The sequence below is a fragment of the Callithrix jacchus genome, chromosome 5 (genome assembly GCF_049354715.1).
Source record: "Callithrix jacchus isolate 240 chromosome 5, calJac240_pri, whole genome shotgun sequence".
Taxonomy (NCBI): Eukaryota; Metazoa; Chordata; class Mammalia; order Primates; family Cebidae; genus Callithrix; species Callithrix jacchus.
The window spans coordinates 6,228,842-6,248,124 of record NC_133506.1 but is presented as its reverse complement, the minus strand read 5'-3'; the positions used below and the strand labels follow the sequence as shown (position 1 = coordinate 6,248,124).

General features: G+C 54.4%; 1 protein-coding gene across 1 annotated transcript; it reads left to right on the top strand.

Moving 5' to 3' along the window:
- Positions 1 to 273: 273 nt before the first annotated feature.
- Positions 274 to 19,027, top strand: BPIFB2 (BPI fold containing family B member 2). Its single transcript, XM_035298096.3, has 16 exons — positions 274 to 330; positions 1,057 to 1,199; positions 3,521 to 3,614; positions 5,022 to 5,126; positions 6,000 to 6,146; positions 7,553 to 7,613; positions 9,411 to 9,471; positions 13,262 to 13,353; positions 13,647 to 13,832; positions 14,058 to 14,111; positions 14,554 to 14,724; positions 15,309 to 15,376; positions 15,493 to 15,538; positions 16,235 to 16,298; positions 17,014 to 17,090; positions 18,669 to 19,027. Exons 2-16 carry the CDS (start codon positions 1,091 to 1,093, stop codon positions 18,708 to 18,710), a joined length of 1,377 nt encoding a protein of 458 aa, XP_035153987.3. The 5' UTR covers positions 274 to 330; positions 1,057 to 1,090; the 3' UTR covers positions 18,711 to 19,027.
- Positions 19,028 to 19,283: the final 256 nt, after the last annotated feature.

Genomic DNA, 19,283 nt, shown 5'->3' with positions numbered 1-19,283 from the left:
GTACTCTCCTAGAAGCAGCTTTCCTTCCAGAGATCTCCTGGCCCCTAAGGCCACAGCTGCCCAGCCCCAGGGGCTTGTCCTGGTTGGCAGCTGGGCTTCACTACTGGCTACGTGGCAGCCCTAATGCACCTGTGGGATGAGACACTTTGGCCAAGGCCGTGTTTACAGGGAAAACACTTGCAACCACAAGCAAACCCGCCACTCCCTGGGTCCCTTCTCAGAGGACCCTGCACATTGGGAGCCTTATAAAGTAGCCTCTGCACCTGCCTGCCTAGGGCAGAGGAAGGCTAGCCTGGGCCGAGAGTTCACCTGTCTCAGGAACCACCTGTGGTAGGCATGGGGCTGGGCTGGCACTCCTCCTCTGAGGAGCCTTGGCTTCTCTGTCTGTTCAGTGGGGATGCTACCTCCAGCTGCCCTCTGCGGAAGGGTCCTTCCACCCTGGCCTTGCTGTGGGACCTGGGCCAGTGCTGCCATCCTGGGTCTCAGCTGACCCGCCTGAGCAGCAGTCCCTCATTCCTGCCTGGCTCCCTCTCCCTGAGTCAGACACAGATCTGCCCACTCGGCCAGACTGGGTCAGGAGTGGATAGGGGCCATTTCTCACCTGGCCGGGAGGGGATGAGGACAGGAGCCACCTAGGTCCTCCCCTGGCTGGGTTGCCACACTGGGCTGGACTCTGGCATCAGGTGACACAGTCCTGGGCCTTTTCCTAGGACAGGAAACTCCCCTCCGCCTCCCCATTTGGGAGGCTCACCATCCTTCTCTGCCGTGGCTTGGGTCCTGCACCTGGTCCCAGTCTGCTGTGTGGCCCTAGGCAAGACCATTTCTTCTCTGGGCATTGTGGGTCATTTCCAGAAGGGACTACCCCCATGGCTCCTGATGAAGCACGCAGGGCAAGGTGATGGTTCCCAATGCAGGGATGCCAAAACGGGTGTCTGTGGACCTGGGGCAGGGCTGGGGTCACAGTCGGGGCTTGATCCCTCCAGGCTAGAGTGGGGTTCAGGTGGCTCAGGGGTGGGCCGTTCTGCCCAAGCTCCCTGATGCTCGTTTCTACCCCAGCCCAAAAATCCCAGAGGCGGTGGCCAGGGCAGCCATGGCTCCAGCACGTGGGCTGGGCCTGCTGCTGGCACTGCTGCTGCCCGTGGTCAGTGCCTCCATGCCAGGCACCGTGGTCCGACTCAACAAGGCGGCACTGAGCTACGGTAAGGAGTGTGCTACCCAGCGTGTGCCTGTGAGCCTGTACATGCGTGTGCAATCTTAAGTGTGTGTGCGTATCCGTGAACTCAAAAGCCCCACGAGGACCCAGATTATAATAGGAAGTTGTGTCCCTGGCACCCAGACGATGCCCGACACATGGTGCTGCTCAGCAAATACTTATTACATAGATGCATGGGGGGAGTCGGTCATGGGGCCCACGTGCAAGTGTGCAGACATGACTTGCTCTCGTGCTTTAGTGATTGGGCCTGGGTCGGTTTGAGGGGCTATTTTTACCTGTGTGTGTCTACTTATGAGTTTGAAATTTCACAGAGATGTGTCCACGTGTGTTCTTAAGTGTCGGGGAAGGTGCAAGCCCGTGATGCATGCCTGGATGTGTGTGCACAGGCATGGCTGTGCACCCTGGGTGTACACGCATGTCTATGCGGTGTGTGCACGCACTTGTGTGCTTGGGAGAGGTCTGTCTAGCACTGCGCTGCAGGGAGCGTTCTAAAGTTACATCCCTGCTGAACTCAGCACAAGAGACCCAGCTGCTCTCTGGGTCCCACTTCTGTGAGGCCTCTGTTTTACCACTTTGCTGCCAGATCCTTCCAAGCCTTGCCCCAGTCCCCTACGGAAGGCACAATGAGGAAACTTAGACCCAAGGAAGGACAAAAATTACCAAGGTCCATGATGGCAGCACAAAAAATGTTCATCCACCTCGAGCTGCCTCTTGGGAAGAATTTGGGTTCCCACCAAAGCTGGGAGATCAGAAGCTGTTTCCCCCAAGGCCAAACCAAACTCAGATTACAGGGTGAGAAAGTCAGGTCAGACAGCAGGTGGGACTTTCAATGGCCCAGGACATGGCAGTGGCTCGGGAAGTAGCAGGTTCCCCCACGCCTGGGTACAAACAGCCTTCCGGGACCTTGTATCCGGGCAGATGGGCAGGCAATGAAAGGGGTCAGTGATCCATGCCAGAGCGTGACAGAGAGCCATGCATGGGTGCCTGCAGGTAGGGCCATGAGGCCCGCGCCCTCCACTGCCTTCCTGCCCTCTGCCTGTCCTGTACAAGCCTCCTTTGTCCCCAGGGAGCCCTCCCCAGCTTGCCTGCCTATGTTTGTTCTTGGCAGAAATCCGCTGGAGGCTCACGCTGGGCGCATTGCTCCCTAGCTGGGCTAGGTGGCTAATTCCAGCGTCCTTCCCACCCTGCACCATCCTGCAAGCCCCAGAGTCAGAGGAGCACTGGAGATGGAGTCTGAGGTCTGGGTCTGAGTCCCAGCTCAGCTGCAGATGGTTAGGTGGGAGAGGGGCACTGGGAAACATGGAAACCACAGCCTTTATACTTCTTGTCAGGGAGACTAAGGCCCGGAGGGGTGCAGGGACTTCCCAAGTTCTCACAGCGAGGCCGAGCAGAGGGCAGGCCTCTTAACTCCTCATCTGAAGCTCCCTTCCAGCACCATTACCTCTTAAGTCAACTCTTGTTTAATTAGCACCGATCTGGGGCCCAGCAGCACAGGTGGGTGAGGGAGACCAGCGGCTTGGGAGCCAGGTGCTTCCTTCCAGAGCCAGCTTCCCCTGGCCAGGCGCCCTCACCTCTCTGTAAACTGAGCACGATAGTAGGAAAAGCAAAGCAGCCAGAACAGGGCCCGGCGCAGCAGGAGCAAGACATGTGAGCGCCGCTATTATTACAAAATAAACTGCAATGGCAGTAGCTAGCAATTGCTGTGCCCTGAGTATTTACAGTGATCCTGTGTGACAGATACCATTAGAATCATTGCACATGTATAGATGGGGAAACCGAGGCACAGAGTAGCCACACAGGCAGTGAGTAGCAGTGAGCGCTGGAGTTTGAACCCAGAATCTGAGGGACTCTCGAGTCCTCAGCCTCCAGGTGAGGCTGTTCCCTCCCCTCCCAAGTGTCATCCCCTCTGCTCGCATGGGACACCTCCACAGCAGGCCAGGCTTAATTGGGAGATGCTCCTTCTGCTTGGGAACTTGGGGAAGGCTCCCAGAGGAGGTGGGATCTGGTTGGAACCTTGCAGGAGGGCAAAGGATTTTGTTGCTTTTGAGGAATGGGGTAAACCAGCAGGATGTTGAGAGGCAGGTCGGGGAGAGGCCATGCTCAGGTGGAGAGGGCCTGGTGCGAGTGGCGCACCCAAGGTGGGCTCATGGGGAGTCAGCTGCCCTCCCTACGTGCTTGGAGCAAGCCTGTCCCTTCCAGTCTGAGCTCTCTCTGTGCAAGGGGCAGGGCAGATGGCAGGCAGTGTGTGTTTGTGCTACTTGGTGGCTCCCGAGGGCAACCTGACTTCACTCTACCCTGGCCCCACAGTGTCTGAAATTGGGAAAGCCCCTCTCCAGCGGGCCCTCAAGGTCACTGTCCCTCATTTCCTGGACCGGAGTGGAGAGGTGCTTCAGCCCACCAGGTGAGTGTTCCCCTCCTCCAGAGAAGGTGTTCCTGCCACCAGGTGGAGTGTTCCTGCTTGCCAGGTGGGTGTTTCAATCCACTGTGTAGACGTGTGCTCCTGCCTGCTGGGCAGACGGTCCTGTCCACGGGACAAAGTGTTCCAGTCCACCAGAGGAGCACTCTTCACTAAACGCAGGTGAGTGCCCACAAGATGATTTAAAAGAGCAATTCAAGGTGGAAATGCAGGGGCCTGGTGCCTCTGAATTAGTGAATTTCTGCCCTCAGGGGTGTAAGACTGGCTCCTGAGTCCCCAGGCTGGCAGGACCCTCTGTTTCTTCTTCCAGAAACTGGACATTGCATTTAGACATGAGTCTGAGCCTCCTTTACCTCCACCCCACCCTGCTTAATGCAGAGACTAACGGCACAGGGAGGTGGAGCCTCCAAAACTTAGCCCCCAATCCCTGGGCTGGTCAACAGTCACCTTCCACGTAGGAACTCAGGCTCACTACTGTCAGATCTTTGGGCTTCCAAGAGAAGATATACATCTAGACTCCATCGAATCTGGAGTGGTAGTAGCTAATTAAAAAACATTTAAAGGCTGGGTGTGGCGGCTCACGTCTGCAATCCCACCGCTTTGGGAGGCCGAGGGAGTGGATCACTCGAGGTCAGGAGATGGAGACCAGCCTGGCCAACATGGTGAAACTCCATCTCTACTAAAAATACAAAAAGTAGCTGGGCGTGGTGGCAGGTGCCTGTAATCCCAGCTACTCAGGAGACTGAGGTGGAGGATCTCTTGAACCCCAGAGACAGAGGTTGCAGTAAGCCGAGATCATGCCATTGCACTCCAGCCTGGGCGACAAGAGTGAAACTGTCTCAAAACCAAACCAAACAAACAAAAATCATTTAAAACTGTAAGACCCTGGAACAAACGGTGGGTGGTACAACAACCATCTGGCCAGGGGACCTGAACTGTACAGTGGAGAAACGACTTTCACTTAGGAAGTAAAAGAAATCACAGGTTAGCTGGAGAGTGCAGCTTTGAAGTGGGGAGTTTCTCTTGCTGCAGTCATTCACTAGGATACCAGAGAGGGTTTTTCTGCCTTCTGTGGTTCCTGAAGGTTCTCTCTTCCACCCTTCACAACTTTCCAGGCAGGTGTCAGAAACTGTGAAAAACCCAAGCAATCATCTAACCCAAGACCTGCCCCGTGCGGGCTCCCTCTGCATATTCTCCCGACCAGCTGTAGCCAACCTTGGTTTGCATGCTCCCTGGTGATGGAGAACTCACCACCTCCCCCTCACCTCGTGGTTCTAATTGTCAGAAAGCCCTTCTTTATAACACCGTGTGGGTATGGCTCAGAGCACCCACCCCAGAGTTTACCCCATGGTTTAATGGGAACCACACTTCACCTTGATTACTACCCTGCAGGATCCGGATTCTGAACGTCCACGTACCCCGCCTCCAGCTGAAATTCATTGCTGGTTTTGGAGTACGCCTGCAGGCAGCAGCTAATTTTACTTTCAAGGTCTTTCGGTGAGTGGATCTCCTTGTTAGGGGGTGAGAAGGGTTTCAGGGATGCTCCGAGGGACACAGTGAGAGGACAGGGATAGCAACTCCCCCAGGACCCTCATCCAGGCCTCTTGACTCCCTATCCAGTGCTCTCTCTCCCACCCTTGGAGGGGAGCAAGATGGTGAGAAAATGTCTGAGAACCCTGCTCAGCAGCTCTGCAACTGGGCAGAGTCACTTCACTTGTTTGCCCCTCAGTTTCCTCGTCTGTACAATGGGATGAACTTCCGTAGGGTGGTGATGAGGGGTTCGGTGAACGGGTTCATTGCTGTGAGGATAATTACTGTCCTCCCTTTCCCAGGGCAAGGCATGGGGGAGATGCTTAACAAGCATCACGATCAGAGTGACTTTTGTGCACCTGGGACCTTGTCTGCCACTGCATGTATTTTCCCACCATGAGCTGTGCAGTCAGAGGCGTCTCTTATCTAGCTCCTTTATCCTGACTGATTTCATGAGTGTTTCCTGAGGGCGAGGCTCTGCGCTGGATGTTTTCACATGATTATCTCACAGAAAACTCAGCACAGCCCTGTGAAATAGGTACCACCAAGCTCATGTCCATTTTACAGAAGAGGAAACTGAGGCTCAGCACAGCAAGGGGCTGGCCCAGGGTCTCACAGTGAGAGGGTCCGGACAGCCAGTGCTCACACCCACTGTTGCAGTGGGTCTTGGGGCCAGGGGCTATGGGCCTACCCCAGGTAGGGCTATTTCACCCTGAGAGGGAGGACGGCCTAGGCCAAGTGGTGGGCAGGCAGGGGTTGGGGGATTTGCAAGATCTCTTGTCAGTCATGGTGGGCTCTGCTGGGCGGTGCTGCTGGAGCTCAGGCCTGGCCTCCCTGCAGCGCCCCAGAGCCCCTGGAGCTGACGCTGCCTGCGGAACTGCTGGCTGATACCCGGGTGACCCAGAGCTCCATCAAGACCCCCATGGTCAGCATCTCTACCTGCTCCTCATTCTTAGGCCGTGCCAGCGAGTCTGATGGCAGTAACAGGTGGGTGTCTGGCAGGGTCACAGGCATCCCAGATGCCAAAGCTGTGCTGCTGTTTCCTGAGCTGCGCACTCAGGGTGCAATGGCCACAGGGGCCTCAGAGGGCCCCAATTATTATGCCTTTTTTATGATGGAGGATGCTGAGGCTTAGAGATGGGGAGAGGCATGCCTGGGTCACACAGCAAGTGAGCAGCCAGAGCCTTCCCATCCCCCCCAGCACTTGACAATACACACTAGCTGTGAGCACACTCTTTGCAGAGGGATTTTGGGTGGATCAGACTGGCTGTTAGGACCTGGGAGACCCACCCCTCCCAGCAGAGATGAGGAGAAGGAAGCCAGGGAGGGGTCAGGACCCTCAAGCTCTCGCAAGTGGCTGCTCCCTTCTGCATAAAGGCTGGGGACAGCTCCTGCCTCCAGAGCACCTACTGTGTGCTGAGCACTGTTCCAGGCCCTTTCTGTGGGTCATTTCATTTGATCCTTTCGGTATCCTACCAGGTAGGTGTTAAATATTTCCTGAATTTTACAGGAGGGCAAACAGAGGCCCAGAGTTGTTAAGTGACTTGCCTAAGGCCACCAGCTGACCAATGGTATAGCCAGATTCAAGCCCAGGCAGCCCAACTAGTCCCATGGCTTGCAAATCCCCCAGATGATGTCTACACCTTCCCACAGTGAGCGGGGCTCGCTGAGGTGTTGAGCATCCTGGAGGCTTAGAAGAATGCAATGTTTGCGTCAAGACTGAGCTTTTCCCCCAAAGAGGCATGTGGGTGCACACACCCATTCACACTTATGTCCCGTGATCATCATGTGTGACTCATGACCCCTCACTGTCCTCACAGGTGGGGGAGGCTCACAGGTTATTGAAGGGAAAATGGAAGCCCAGAGGCTTTGAAAACACAGATGCCACCCTCTCACCTCCCCAGAGAGCGGGTTCAGTGAGGCTGAGCTGTGGCTTGGATTGACATTTTGCAGATCAAGAAACCATAGGTGCCTATGGAGCACTGTTGAGTTGTTTAGAGGGGAAACTGAGGCCCAGAGCCAGGAAGGGACTTTATTAGGTATGTCACAGAAAATTGGACCCAAAGCAGGAAGCAGACCCAGGATCCCAGCTTTACCCCCTAACCCACCCTCACTGGGGTTAGAGTGGCCACAGAACCAGCTGGCCAAGGTCATGGCCAAGTCTGACTTTTGCAATGTCCTCTCTGTCTCACTCATCACATTCTTGGCCACTTCCAAACCTGAGATAAATGACCCTCTCCTTTGAGACTCGGTTTCCTCATCACTGGGGCCAATTATGCCACTACTGTGCCTGGCAGGTGACAGGGCATCGAATGGAGTTGATGCGTGACTGTGCTGAGTGACGGGACCTAATGTGTTTGGGAGCCCAGGAACTCTTTCTCTTTCTCTCTCAGCACTTCCCACGCGCTGCTGGTCCTGGTGCAGAAGCACATCAAAGCTGTCTTGAGTAACAAGGTAAAGGGCTTGCAGATTTCTCAGAAAGGAGGGCGTGGCTTCACCAAGTAGGGATGGTGAAGGGTGAGATTTCAGGCAGAGGGGACTTTGCTTGGAATTTTTTTTTTTAAATGGAAGCTTCTTCCTGGTCCCCATGAAGGCAGGAAAGAGGTTGTGGCGCCAGGGCCCAGGGGAGAGATGGGGAGACCCAAATGAGGGCAGAGTTTATGGGGTTGGAGGGGAGGGAGGTTCATTCTCTTGGGGCAGCCCAATTTCATGCTAGAGGGTGGAGTGGGGTTCATGGGCCTGTGGTTTGTGAAAAGAAGACAAAATGTGAGTAGATGAGGGTGTGAGCATGGGGCCAGAGGTGGCCTGATGAGTGCTGATCCTTTCCAGCTCTGCCTTGTCTACGCTCCTGGTTCCACTTCTGGGCTGAAAGAAACAAAGCTCCTCCTCTGTGAGGCAGTTACAGGCATGAAATGCATTAACATTTCAGAAGAGTTTGGAACAGTGGTTGGCAGAGTAGTAGGTACTGCTATTATTATTGTTTTTTTTTTTTTGGAGAAAGAGTCTTGCTCTGTCACCCAGGCTAGAGTGCAGTGGTGTGATCTCAGCTCACTGCAACCTCCACCTCCTGGTTTCAAGTGATTCTCCTGCCTCAGCCTCCCTAGTAGCTGGAATTACACGTGTGTGCCACCACGCCCGGCTAATTTTTGCATTTTTAGTAGGGATGGGGTTTCACCCCGTCCAGGCTGGTCTTGAACTCCTGACCTCGCTATCCACCTGCCTCGGCCTCCCAAAGTGCTGGGATTACAGGCATGAGCCACCACACCTGGCCTATTATTGCTATTTTAGCTCTTGTCCTTGTCTGCAAGGAGCTGACTTGGTGAGAGATGGTAGCTGGGGGCCAGGGTCCCACTGCCCAGGGGGAACTCATTCCCCACTGTTCTATCCCATCCTAACCCAGTACTGCATTAGGGGCAGCAGTGGGGACCAAATCCACCTGCTACATGCCACTCACACCCCCCAGAGGGGGACTGCAGCTTTCCATCTTACAGATGAGAAAACTGAGGCTTGAGAGGCGAAGGCGGTGCAGCTCCTCTTGAGATTCCTGTGGGATACCCAAGTGGACGGCATGACCTTGCCCGTTAGTCCAGCCTCTTCTCCCCATCATGCCCCTGCTGCCCTCATAGCCAGCCTCTTCTGGGCAAGGGGCTGCAGGCAACACTGCAGGAGAGAAGACCCGCCCTCTCCTCTTCCTCGTGACCTTGCCCAGCCCAGTCTTGCCAGCTCTTGCCTGGTTAAGGCAGTGAGTGCCCCTGGCCTTGTGGTCTTCCTCTGCCCCCATCTTCTATCATACTGATCCCAGCATAATACCCTTCTCTGGCTGCCCATGGTGCCTGGGTGAATCTCTGCAGCTTCCTGGCCTGGCATCTGAAGTTCAGCCTGGTCTGGCTTGCTGATCACTGCCTGTCCCCGCATGGGTAGCACCCTCTCACCAGCTGGTCCTCGGAGCCCTGCTGCGGCAGACTCCCTGCCCTCAGTTGCTCAGGCCCAGCTGTGACCACCTCTGTCAGGCTCCACAGCCCCTGTTCTTTCTTCAGTGGCTGGGGACCCATGCTCACACTGCCACCCGCCTTTGAGCTCTTCTCCTGTTTCTTCAGTGCCTGGAACGGGTCCCAGGAGATGCCCACTGGCTGGTGGAGGAAGGGGTTCCAGGTGTGGTGTATGAGTTGGGAGGCCCCTAGACTGCCCCCAGCCCTGCCCCCTCAGCCTGAGGGCTGTCCTAACCGCAGCCTCCTCTCTGTCTTGCCATAGCTGTGCCTGAGCGTCTCCAACCTGGTGCAGGACCTCAATGTCCACCTGGGCACTTTAATTGGTAAGATCTGGGAGCCAAGGGAGCGGGCCGGGGCCTCTGGCATCCTCTGGAGCCCCTAAGACCCTACACTCTGGATCACAGTCAATCTCTAGGAGGGTCAGTTGTAGGGTAACTGAATTGTGGGCTCCCAAAACAGTGTCATTACTTCCAAACTGCGGAATTTGGAATCTGGGAATCTCCAAATTCTAGAACCAAGTCTTTTATTCTAGAATCTGCGTATCTTAGATCAAAAGATCTGAAAAACAAAATACAGTTTTCAGATCATGAGTCTTAACATGGGAGAATCCAAGGACCATTGACACTTTGAATGTAAAACCATTCACATTTTCAGAATCATGGGATTCTAGAAAGCAGATTCTCACAGTTGGAAGGGACCTTGCCGTTGTGTTCATGGAACCCCTGGAAGTCTCTCTGCGCCATCCCAGAGAGGCAGGGGCAGGGACGGGCATGGAAGTCATTAGAGGTGGTCTGTCACTTGCTCGGGGACCAGGGCTTCATGTAGAATGTTTGGTGGCTACAAGTATGCACCTTCTTTAGTCTAATGGTTGTGCATTTCTAATGGCTGCATTAGAAAAGATACATGACCGCCGCCTTGGACTGGGATTTTTTTTTTTTTTTGAGACAGAGTCTTGCTCCCCTAGGCGGGAGTGCAATGGTACAGTCTCAGCTCACTGCGGCCTCTGCCTCCTGGGTTCAAGTGATTCTCCTGCCTCAGCCTCCTGAGTAGCTGAGACAACAGGTGTCTGCCCTGCTAATATTTTATATTTTTAGTAGAGACGGGTTTTCGACATGTTGGCCAAGCTGGTCTTGAACTCCTGGCCTCAGGTGATCCACCTGCCTGGGTCTCCCAAAGTGCTGGGATTACAGGTGTGAGCCACCGCACCTGGCCTGGACTGGGAATTTCATAAATATTCGTGGTGGGTTCTGATTCTTGATAGCGATAGAAGGTTCTGGTTTGCAGTTAAGTTTTTGAAAAGAAAGTTGATTGAAAGGAGAACACGAAATCAGTACAGGAGGATCCGCTGTGCCAAGTCGAAGAGCTGTGATGTGGAGCCTGCCAGCCTGGGTTCCCAGCTGTGCAGCCCAGGTTGTGTCCCTCAGCCTTGCTGGGCCTCAGTTTCCTCCTCTGTAAAATGAGGACAATCATAGACCCTCCCTCTTAGGGTGGCTGTGAGAATTAAATGTGACAATTCACATAAGTTGCTGAGTACAGTCCTGTGCCCAGGGCGCAAGCAGCATTTATTGAATAAAGCGCTGGACTTTGTTTCTTGGGTTGGATGGAAAAAAGAAGACAGATAGGGTTCTCGAAGCAGCTCCAGGAGGGTGGATGGCGACCCAAGGGGATGCTATCTTGTCCCTTCTTGCAGCCTCAGACTCTCCGGGCATCAGGCTCAGGGCTGTGCACTGTCTGTAGGATTGAGGGAGGTGAGCAAGAGGGCAGGATGAGGAGACCTAGGGTGTCAACTGCAGGCCAGCCATGCACACCAGGCGCTGCTGACATCTCTTCCTGCAGGATGTGTCTGGGGGAAAGACTCCATCCCTGAGGGCTGGGCACTTCTGGGTTCTTGCCATGAATGGGGTGTGTGTGTGTGTGTGTGTGTGTGTGTGTGTTTCTGTGTGTGTGTCTCTGTGTCTATGTATATCTGTGTGTGTGTTTGTGTATATCTGTGTGTGTCTTGTGCGTGTCTGTATGTGCATCTATGTGCATGTGTCTGTGTGCATGTGTCTGTGTTTGTGTACATAGGCATGTGTGAGTCTGTGTGTGTGTGAGTCAGTGTGAGAGTCTGTGTGTGTATCTGTGTGTCTGTGCATGTATGTGTGTGTCTCTGTGTGTGTGTATATGTGTGTGTGTGTGAGTCAGTGTGAGAGTCTGTGTGTGTATGTGTATGTGTGTGTGTCTCTGTGTGTGTGTGAGTCTGTGTGTGTGTCAGGAGATGATCTCAGTTTGTGGTTCCTTCCTCTCCTGCCTGGAGGTTTCAGGGCCCCATGTTCCCCTAGGTTTCCTCCCACACCTCAGCTCTCCACCTTGTGTCTTCTGGGTTGGACTGGCATCCTTCCCCTGCCCCCACCATATTCAGGGTTGTGGGGTCTAACCCTGAGGCTCCGGCCCGTATATTCCACTTCTTCCGGCAACATAGCAAGACCTCTAGCTCTACAAAACAAAACCTTAAAAATTAGCCAGGCATGGTGGCATGCGCCTGTAACTGTAGCTACTCAGGAAGCTGAGGTGGGAGAATCACTTGAGTCCGGGAGTTCAAGAGTTGCAGTGAGCCATAATTGTGCGCCACTGCACTCCAGCCTGGGTGACAGTGCCCGACTCTGTCTCTAAATAATAACAAAATCAAAAGAGAAAGAGAGGACACAGTGCTTTGTGGCTCCACTCCAGACTTAGAGAGAGAAAGAAAGAAAAAATGTTTATCTCTGTGCAAGAAAATATTGAAAGAGAAAATTGAGATTCTGGGCTATATTTTTTCTACCTTTTTCATGTTTTCTTTTCTTTCTTTCTTTTTTTTTTTTTTTGAGATGGAGTCTTGCTCTGTTACCCAGGCTGGAGTGCAGTGGTATGATCTCGGTTCACTTCAACCTCTGCCTCCTGGGTTCAAGAGGTCCTTCTGCCTCAGCCTCCCGAGTAGCTGGGATTACAGGTGCGTGCCACCATGCCTGGCTAATTTTTATATTTTTAGTAGAGAAGGGGTTTCATCATGTTGTCCAGGCTGGTCTCAAACTCCTGACCTCAGGTGATCCACCCACCTCAGCCTCCCAAAGTGCTAGCATTACAGACATGAGCCGCCACACCTGGCTATTCTTTTTTTTTTTTTTTTGAGGTGGTGTCTCGCTCTGTTGCCCAGGTTGGAGTGCAGTGGCGTGATCTTCGCTCACTGCAACCTCTGCTCCTGGTTCAAGTGATACTTCTACCTCAGCCTACCGAGTAACAGGTGTGCGCCACCACACCCAGCTAATTTTATTTGTATTTTTAGTAGAGACAGGGTTTCACCATATTGGCCAGGCTGGTCTTGAACTCCTGACCTTGTGATTCACCTGCCTCGGCCTCCCAAAGTGCTGGGATTACAGACATGAGCCTCCACTCCTGGACTCGTCCTTGAAACTTCCCAGCAAGAGTATTCTGAGGCTCAGAGGAGTTGAGCTCTGAGCTGTGCCTCCCTGAAGGCTGCTAGGAAGATCTGTAGGTAAGCTGGACTTCTGTGATCTTGTACTAACTGTCCCCAGTGGGGTGTGCCACTGGAGTTCCTATAGGAGGCAGTGTGATGAGGTGCAGGGAGCATAGCTTTGGGGTCTGGCTGACCAGGTACTGCATTCCTGAACAAGACAACCTCACCAGACTGTGTGTGCGTGTGTGCAAAATAACCCTACAGGATCGCAAGGAGGATTGAATGAGATGCTGGAATTCAAATGTCTAGATCTTGATAAGTGAGAGTCTCTTCTTTTTCTGGGGTTCCTTCTCACCTTCGTCAGGGAATATTTGTGCCTGGACTGGGCCCTTCTCTTTCCTTCTAGCTTGGGGTCACTAGTCTCCCAGCAAAGGGCAATGCAGAAACCATACCTGTTAGAATTGTGTCTAAACTAGAAGTCAGCAGGCTGTATCTCAATCCTGGCTGTGTCCACTTTGCCACTTACCTTTGCTTGCTCGGAGGCTTGCCCTGCCTCTTTTGTTTTGTGGCCTGCTTTGGTGAATCAGGGTAATCAGACAATCCACTTTTCTGGATAGATGAAACGTTGGTGAGCTGTGCTAAATATGCCACATTTTCTTCTCCATCCTGATCTCATGAAGGCCTCAACCCCGTGGGTCCTGAGTCGCAGATACACTACTCCATGGTCAGCGTGCCCACTGTCACCAGTGACTTCATTTCCCTGGATGTCAATGTAAGTGCCTCTGGCCCTCCCAGAGCTGGCGGGGAGCGGGGGCTGCTGCCCTTGGAGTACTTGGTGCCCCACAAGGTTCCTAAAGGAGCGGGGGAGTAGGAAAGGAGAGGAGGAGCTGGAACAGCACCCCAGCCGGGAGCATGGCACACGGATGAAGGTGTGAGCCAGACATGAAGCATCTTGCGGGGCTGGGGTGTGGGGAGTGGCATTTAGGAGCCCAGGTTCTGCCATGGAGCCACCTCCCTGCTGAGGCCCTGCCACTTTTCTCCCTCTCCCCGCTCCCACTCCTACAGGCTGTTCTCTTCCTGCTGGGCAAGCCCATCATCCTGCCCACAGATGCCACCCCTTTTGTGTTGCCAAGGCACGTGGGCACCGAGGGCGCCATGGCCACCGTGGGCCTCTCCCAGCATCTGTTGGACTCTGCGCTCCTGCTGCTGCAGAAGTCTGGGGCCCTCAACCTGGACATCACAGGGCAGCTGGTGAGGCCCGAGGGGCAAGAGGTCCCTGTGGCCCAGCCTAGGGAGACACCCAACAAGAGGCCAAATGGTGGGTGGTGGTACTGCTGGAGCTAGAGCCACAGGGTGGCTGTTGGAAGGGTTAAACGGGGTCTATTGGGAGTGATTCCTCAAGGGGAGAAGTGGTGATCTATCTAGGGAGCAGCTGCCCTTTCTAAAAGCTGTTGTGGGCTGGGGGGCTGATTTCAGAGGTCGGATGACAACCCGCTGAACACCTCTGTGCTGGGCCGGCTCATCCCAGAGGTCGGTGATACTTCTGATCGTTCCAGGGACTGAGACAGGGGGCTGAGGTGGGGGTTCTCTGTGCCGTGGGCTCTGCTGGCTCTTATCTGTCCCAAGTGAACTTCAGCATCTGTCCTTAAACCTACTCCTCTTCCATCTTGGGGAGGCGCCAACTTCGGCCCAGACGTCACACTCGCTGTCTCTCGGTGCCTTCGCCTGAGCAGTGTCTGCTGCCTGGAATGACTTTCTCTTTCCTTTCCCTTATCCTTCAAGACCAAGCTCAGGGTCGCTGCCTCAGGGAGACCCAGCCCCCTCGTCTGGTCCAGCGGCCTGGGGTGGGGGGGCTGGAGGTCCCCAGTCACATATAGTACCTTGGTGGCCTGATCAGCATTTGAGGAGTGACTGGCCAAAGAGCCTACCAGCTGCTGCCCCAGCAGGGCCTCCTCCGCCTCTGCCTCCCCAGGTGGCCCGCCAGTTCCCCGAGCCCATGCCCGTGGTGCTCAAGGTGCGGCTGGGTGCCACACCTGTGGCCACGCTCCACACCAACAATGCCACCCTGCGGCTGCAGCCCTTCGTGGAGGTCCTGGCTGCAGCCTCCAACTCGGCCTTCCAGTCTCTCTTCTCCCTGGATGTGGTGAGTGCAGTGGGCCCGGTGGGGCTGGCCAGAAGGTGGGCAGCTGTCACAGAGACCTCCCTCCCGGCTGCACTGTCCCTGCATCTTTGCTCTACTCACATTAGTGTCTTTGCTGTTCCTTGAACATGTCAGGACACTCTCGCCCCAGGACCTTTGCATGTGCTGAGCCCTCTGCCTAGGACTCGGCCACCCTGGTTCTTGGCATGGCCAGCTCCCCCTCCTCGTCCAGGTCTCAGCTTAAATGTTGCAGCCTCCCTGGCCTGCCCTCAGTGACAGGGTCCCCGTCAGCCTTCTCTGCACCTCCTCTCTGCCTTTTTGGCCCCTGACACTCTCTGAAAGGATGACATCTGTTACTGTGGTCATGGTTCCCCTTTCCCTCTGCTGGTGGCTCGTTCCCAGGGCAGGGGCCTGGTGTGCCTTGTTCACATTGTGTTGTTCCAGTGCTCAGCATGGGGCCTGGGGCATAGCAGGGGCTCCACAGACACCTGCTGCTGGAATGAGTGGGGGGATGTAAGGGAGGCTGGGTAGCCGGTGGTCCCCTTGTGGCTCTGTGCCCTCTGACCCTGCTGTCCCCATGTGCCCAGGTAGTGAACTTGAGCCTCCAGCTCTCTGTATCCAAGGTGAAGTTTCAGGGGACCACATCTGTGCTGGGGTAAGCGAGGCCACCTGGACCCAGCAGCCTTAGTGTGTTCTTCTGTGCAATGGGTCCACCACCACTGCTGGTCCCTGGGTCAGACCCTGTCCTGAATTCTCCTGCTTCTCTTTCAGGGATGTCCAACTCACGGTGGCCTCCTCCAACATGGGCTTCATTGATGTGAGTGTGGGGCTGGGGCCTCTAGAGAACCCCCCCGGGGGAGGCACACGTTGAGGCTGGGGAAGGTGTGTCTGTGTATGTGTGTGGAGCTGTGTGCCTACGTGTCTCTCTATAGCCGCTAAAGTCAGGCTTCCCCGGGCTGCTTCGGGACAGTGGCCAGTCACTCCATCTGCCTGATACTCTGCCTGGCAATCAATGACTTGTTACCCAGCCCTCAGCCCAAGAGTCCATTGATCAGTTGGACAAAGAATGTGAGCTGTCCCTTTAGCCAGGTGACATGATTGGGTCATAAGCCACCATACATCTACTTGTCAGCTGGCATGCTGTCAACATGCCTCCTTCTACCCAGCTGCCAGTCTGTCTGTCGGTCATCTGTGTCAGGCAGTCTACTGGCCAGTCCACCTGTTGATCACACAGTGCGTGAGTGTCCACAAGTCAGTGCTTGTCCCTCAGCCTCCCCTCCGGTGAGCACTGCTGCTGGCTGTGATTCTGCGAAGGCTAAGCCAGCCCTGGGGGTGTCGCTGGGCCCCACTTGAACCCAGGATATGGGTGACCTGGCCTGCTCCCTCTACCTCACCCTCTGCCATCTATCCGTTGTCTGTCTGTCTCTGTGTGTGTTTATGTATGTGTCTTACTGTCCATCCCTCACGGCCCCTCGGCTGGGACGGGCCCATCTCCCTGGCACCGTGGCTGCAGACAGATCAGGTGCGGGCACTGGTGGGCATCGTGTTTGAGAAGCCCCTGCTGGACCATCTCAATGGTAAGCTCTGCCCGCCACCCCAACAGGGCCCCTCTGGCCCCCTCCATACCCTACATCTGCTCAGTGCTCCAACAGGGCCCCTCTGGCCCCCTCCATACCCTACATCTGCTCAGTGCTCAATCCAAGCTCCCTTCCTACCTCCCAGGCTGAGAGTTGAGAGGAAGCCCCTGGAGCCAGAAGCCCATGGGTGTGTGCCACTTGGCATACATCTGTGTAGCAGCTGTGTGATCTTCACCAAGTGCCTTTTTCTCTCTGAGCCCTAGCTTCCCCTTCTATAAAATGGGTATAATAATAATGACATCTTTCGGCCAGGTGCAGTGCTTCACACCTGTAGTCCCAGCACTTTGGGAGGCCAAGGTGGGTAGATCACGAGGTCAAGAGTTCAAGGCCAGCCTGACCAATATGGTGAAACCCTATCTCTACTAAAAATACAAAAATTAGCCAGGCATGGTGGCGCATGACTGTAATCTCAGCTACTTTGGAGCCTGAGGCAGGAGAATCAGTTGAACCAGGCAGAAGTTGCAGTGAGCCAAGATCACACCACTGCACTCCAGCCTGGGTGACAGAGCGACTCTGCTCAAAACAATAATAACAACAACAACAACAATGGCATCTGTCTCCCAGGTGCCTGCGAGGACTCAGTGCCATGATGTGCATGAGGGCTGTGGCACAGGCTGGCTTCAGGTGATGATCATTTCTTCTTTCCCACCTGTAGCTCTCTTGGGCATGGGGATTGCCCTCCCCGGCGTGGTCAACCTCCACTACGTCACCCCTGAGATCTTTGTCTATGAGGTGAGAGCCTTTGGGTGTGACCAGAGGGGTCTCCTTCACTCAGAGGGACTGAGTGAGGGTAGGGGTCACCGCTCTCTCTGCCCCGGCTGCTGCTGCCAAGACTATGCTGTGATCCTTAACTGCAATGAAATGAAAAGTCCAGGATGCCAAGAGATGCTGGGTGGAAGGTTTCACCCTGCCTTTAGTCCTCATCAAATGTCACACCAGGCCACAGTCAGGGAATTAGAGCCTTCATTTGCCCCTTGATTCTGTGCCCTGGGATGGGCACGACCCCTTTGGTATCTGGGGCAGGTGACAGTGGGGCTTCTGCTTTGTAGACAAACTGTGCAGGCTGAGTGGGAGTAGGGAACTTCCTGAACTTTCTAAAATTGCTTTCCCTGGATCTGAAATTGTGGGCCCAGGGTGAGATTCAATCACCTCACTGCCCAGGGTGAGATCTTACAGCTGCTGTCTTCTTCACCTGGGATATAAAAGGAAATTCACTTAGCAAGACATACATAAGACAGAAAGCTGAGCCCAGGTGTCTCAAGCCCAATGTCTCACGTGCTGTTCATACCTCATGAGTGTGACCTGCTGATGTAATTCCAGTGAGGATAACCATGTCCCTTAATAACTACTGTCTCAAGGCACTTGGGGGATCCACCCCCATGAGAAGGAACAATTGGTACACAGAGGAGCAGAGCTATGTGAGAATTTCCCTAAGACTCCCCAGAGCAGGCACAGTTGGTGGCTGATGCACCTTGGCCCTTGACCCAGCCACTGGGTCAGAGGTGAAAAGTCCCTAGTCAGCGATGTCCAGTGGAACTTTCTGGAAGGATGAAAATTTGGACTGTCCAAAGCAGCAGCCACGACCAGCCACAGGTACACGTGGCCTTAGCCCTGAAGTGTGGCCAGTGCAACTGTAGACCTGAATTTTTTATTTGATTTCATTTTAATGAATTTCAATTTAATTAGCCATAGGACTAATTAATTAGCCATAGTCGCTAATTGTGGCTGCCTTCTTGGACCACATAGCCCTAGACTACGCACTACATCGGGGCAGGAACTGGGTCTGGCTTGTTCTCTGCTGGCTCCCCAGCACCTGCCACAGAGCTTGGCTTGTAGTAGAGGCTTGATGAAGATTTATTGAATGAATGAATGCATGCGTGAATGAGTGAATGAATGAATGATCAGCAGCCCTCCAGAATGCTCCTGCAGTGTAGTGTAGTGTAGTGTCGTGTCGTGGAGCCAAGGTGCGGGGGGAGGTGCCTGGCTCTGCAGGAGAGACTTGGACTTGGAAAACATGCTCCATGGTTCTGAGCTCCCATTCATAAAGCATCAGTGGTATCCGCCATTGGAGCAGCAACCAGTGCCTTTCTCGGGGGTCTCCCTGCATCCTCACAGCGGCCTTGTGAGGTGGATGCTGTAACTAACCCCAGGTGACAGATTGGGAAACCGATGCCCTGAGAGGCAAAGAACTCTCCTCACAACCTGTGTCAAGAATGGCAGAGCAGAACTCAGAGCCAGGCTGAAGGGGCGGCGGTTCTGCCAATGCTTGTGCCTCTTCTGACCTGGTCCATGGTTTCCTTTGCCCTTCAGGGCTACGTGGTGATATCCAGTGAACTCTTCTACCAGAGCTGAGGCAGGACCACTGGGAGGCTTGAGAGTGGGCCAACTCGATGCTCAGGGGAACTTCTTATCTCAAGCCACTGGGGAAACTGAGGCAAAACCATGCTTAGTCATCACCAACAAGCAGAACTGCCCAGCTGGGCTGTTTCGTCGTCCCTGAGTGCCTGGGTCTCCCTCCCTCACTTCTGCCCTATCCCTTCCTCCTCCTCTTCTCCCTCTTCCCTCACCTCCCTACTCCTTCCCCTGCCCCACCCCCAGGGGGAGCAAACTGCTCCTCCAGGCTGTTTAGACCTCCCCTCTTGCATTAAACAACTTCTCTTGAGCTGCAACTTCCAGCCAAGCCTGGCAGACTCTTTGCATACCTAAGGCCAGTTCCCTACATACAGTCTCCGGGTTCTGTCTGTCCCTGGAGCCACCAGCACTGCCTGGGAGAAGACGACGATGTAACCACATCTCTGTTGATGACATCTCTGTTGACATCTGTTGACTCTATCACCTCTTTGCCTGGGGGAGCTCCTATTTTGAAAGAAGACGCTGGAGAGCCGCATGGATGAGCCTGAAGTTAGAGAACCATGGTGGCACTTT

Excerpts from the sequence above, each read along its gene's own strand:
- BPIFB2 (XM_035298096.3), top strand. The coding sequence starts at position 1,091 with ATGGCTCCAGCACGTGGGCTGGGCCTGCTGCTGGCACTGCTGCTGCCC. Across the intron at positions 14,725-15,308 it reads CTCTCTTCTCCCTGGATGTG|GTAGTGAACTTGAGCCTCCA; the intron begins GTGAGTGCAGTG and ends CCATGTGCCCAG. Across the intron at positions 16,299-17,013 it reads CCTGCTGGACCATCTCAATG|CTCTCTTGGGCATGGGGATT; the intron begins GTAAGCTCTGCC and ends TCCCACCTGTAG.